This window comes from Rhincodon typus, chromosome 15 (genome assembly GCF_021869965.1).
Source record: "Rhincodon typus isolate 14 chromosome 15, sRhiTyp1.1, whole genome shotgun sequence".
Lineage (NCBI taxonomy): Eukaryota > Metazoa > Chordata > Chondrichthyes > Orectolobiformes > Rhincodontidae > Rhincodon > Rhincodon typus.
The window spans coordinates 50,471,587-50,474,686 of NC_063346.1; the positions used below are offsets into that span (position 1 = coordinate 50,471,587).

The window sequence follows — 3,100 nt, forward strand, 5'->3', positions numbered from 1 at the left end:
GCTACCGGGGGAGGTGAGTGCTGTGGGATCTAGCACAGCCAGCGTCACGGAAAGTGGTGGTTTCACGCTGAGTAGCTGAGATCTTATACAAGAGGGTAGAGGGAGGATGGGTGGGGGCAGGTTTCTTGACTCATGGGGGCGGGGTGGTTGATCCTCTGGTAATATTTCTGCGTTATCTTTCGGGGAGATCTGGCAGTTTGTCAGCTGTGTGTGTGTGTGTGTGTGTGCCTGTCTCTCGCTCTGTGTGTGTCTGTGGAGGGTAGGAAGCTGATTGTGGGAGCGGATCCGAAAACCGCAGTTTGAAGCTGGGGAAAAGGGATACAGGGAGGGAAATCTCTGCTCTTATCCCTTTTCAGAAGCAGCCTGGCCCCGGTTTGAACATGAATAGCCGCTTGGCCGCTCTCTGCAGGATCGCTGTCCTTTTGACCTTCCTTTGGGCAGGTAGGGCTCACCACAGTCTCTGGGATCCTCTGCCTTCTCTTCGCCTCCTTCATTTGGGAGAAGTCCTCTTGTCCCCCTAGCTCTGTCTCTCTCTTCCCCCAAGATTCTAAGGACATCCCGCGGTTTTGGGGTGGGGTGGGGGGGCGGTGGAGGAAAAAGGCGCTATATATATATTTTGCCAGCTCTTGAGGAGATCCCGATGTTGATTTCCCCCTGTCCGCCCCGGGTCTGCTGTTTCCTGCACCATTCCTGTTGGTTTCTGTCTGTGAAAGTTTTGTCTTTTTTTTTCTGTCTCTCTCCACAGTCCTTGCGAATTCCAGCTTCAAAGTAGCTCAGTATCCCGAAATCCTGAACCAGACCGTCGGTTCCAACGCGACTTTCTTCTGCACCTTCCCGTTTGCTCGGGATGTGTCCAGGATCCGGGTGAGCTGGTGGAGGGACGGTGAGCGGGGTTTCCTCCGGGAAAAGAAGGATTCCAGGTATCACTTTGAAATCCGGAATAAAGCCAGCGCCGCCTTCCACCTCCGGGGTGTGGATGTCTCCGACTCCGGGCTCTATTACTGCCGCGTTAACCATGAGGGCAAGGTGGCTAGCGGGAGCGGCACACGGCTCCTGGTGACCGGTAAGTAAATCACATTTACACCCTTACCCCAACTCAACACGGATGGGGACGATTCCGCGAACGGGAGGCTTTTGTAATCTTAGTCAGATCCCAGATCAGCGAGAGAGTATCCCAGGCAGGAATCTAAAACATTGCTGGCACCCTTACTGACCTCCAGCTGCAGGGACAAAAACAAAGTTGCTGGAAAAGCTCAGCAGGTCTAACAGCATCTGTGAAGGAGAAAACAGAGTTAACGTTTCGGGTCCGGTGACCCTTCCTCAGAACTGATTCATTCATTCAGAGCTGGTAAGAACTGCCGATGCTGGAGTCAGAGATAACAGTCCAGTTCCACAATGTGTTACCTGAGACCCATTCATCCCTCTGTCTTCGAGACTGCCATCATTTCACACCCGGGAATATTGGCCCAAGGACCGAGAGACGGGGATTACAACGTGTTTAAGTCATGAGTTATTTCTCACTCCATTGCAGAGTCAAACTGGAAAACTCTCCACAAAAAAAAACAGATTGTAAATGAGCAAATGAAATTTTGGCATTTATTGCTCAAGGAATAGAGTATAAAAGTGAGGAAATGTTGCCGCACCCGTACAAGGCTTTAGTGAGACCACACCCGGAGTATTGCATAAAGTCTTGGTCTCTTTGAGGAGGGATGTAGTTGTATTGGAGGCAGTTCAGAGGAGGTTCCCAGATTGATTCCAGAGATGAGGGGTTTGTCTTAGGTAGAGAGATTGAGCAGTTTCGGCCCATACTGTATGGAGTTTAGAAGAATTAGAGAAGATCTAATCGAGGTGCAGAAGATGCTAAAGGCGATTGACAAAGTAGACATAGAGAGAATGTTTCCCCTTGTGGGTAAACTAGGAGAGGTTATAATTTTAGGACTGGGGTAGCAGATTTAAAACAGAACTGAGGAGCAATTACTTCTCTGAGGGTCGTGAATCTATGGGAATTCCCTACCCCAGAATGCGATGGATGTCTGGGACACCTAATAAATGTAAGTAGGAGACAGAATTTTAATGAGTTAATGGGTTAAAGGAAGGCAAGTGGAGTTGAGGTGAAGATGAGACCAATGCTGATCATGTTGAATGTCGGAGTAGACTCTGAATTGCTTACTCTTGCCTCTAGTTTTATGAGCCTCCGGACCCTGTGTCTCTGCAGAAGCCTGGGTTTTATGGGAATATTTGAGCAGGGATTGAATATCCCGGGGCTGGAGAATCCCCTTTGGATAACGATCTGATGGCGCCTCTGTGTCCATTTAATCCTCATTCCGAGATAGCAGGAACTGCAGATGCTGGAGAATCCGAGACAACAAGGTGCAGAGCTGGATGAACACAGCAGGCCAAGCAGCATTTCTGATGAAGGGTCTAGGTCCGAAACGTCAGCCCTTCTGCTCCTATGATGCTGTTTGGCCTGCTGTGTTCATCCAGCTCTGCACCTTGTTGTCTCTAATCCTCATTCCAATCAGTTTACCCCTGGCTGGCCCTGACCCTGAGTCCCTGAAACTAGCGGAATAACCATGTAATTTCCAGCCTTTCCCCGCAATCCTTCCCAACTTTCACTGAAAGGCAGATGAAACCGGGATTGAAATCCTGTTGAACATGAGCTGTAGCGGATGCCCTGGTTTCTCTTTAGTGTTACACTGGCGGTATGTAACACATTATCACCAGGAGAGAGGGGAATAGACCTGCGAGTGTTTAAACATTAAAAAAAACTTTAGACTTAAAATTACTCAGTGGGGGTCTGTATTAAAATTAATAAAGGCTAACATGAACATAAAATCAAACTCCATTAATTAGCGGATTAATTTACTCGGTTATTTTCTACAGTGAGATGGAATGGACAACAGTTGAAGGTTATAATATAGAGTTAACGCGGTGGCAATATTTCACAAACGCTTGGCGAGTTTATATCATTATCTCTCTTGTATCACTTGCGTGTAATGCTGGGGCTATATTCCCTCCCCTTATACTTATATCGTCTCCCCATATCCCTATAATCCCTCTCTTTATCCCTATATTCCATTCCCTAACCCTATATTTCCTC

General features: G+C 48.0%; 1 protein-coding gene across 1 annotated transcript in view; it reads left to right on the forward strand.

Annotated features, from left to right (window-relative positions):
• The first annotated feature begins 252 nt into the window (after window positions 1–252).
• LOC109914524 (tyrosine-protein phosphatase non-receptor type substrate 1-like) overlaps window positions 253–3,100 on the forward strand; it is a 13,018-nt gene continuing 10,170 nt past the window's right edge. Inside the window, exons 1-2 of the mRNA XM_020514118.2 lie at window positions 253–441; window positions 746–1,063. Coding sequence (XP_020369707.1) covers window positions 381–441; window positions 746–1,063 — 379 coding nt within the window. The 5' untranslated portion in view covers window positions 253–380. The remainder of the gene's footprint in view (window positions 442–745; window positions 1,064–3,100) is intronic.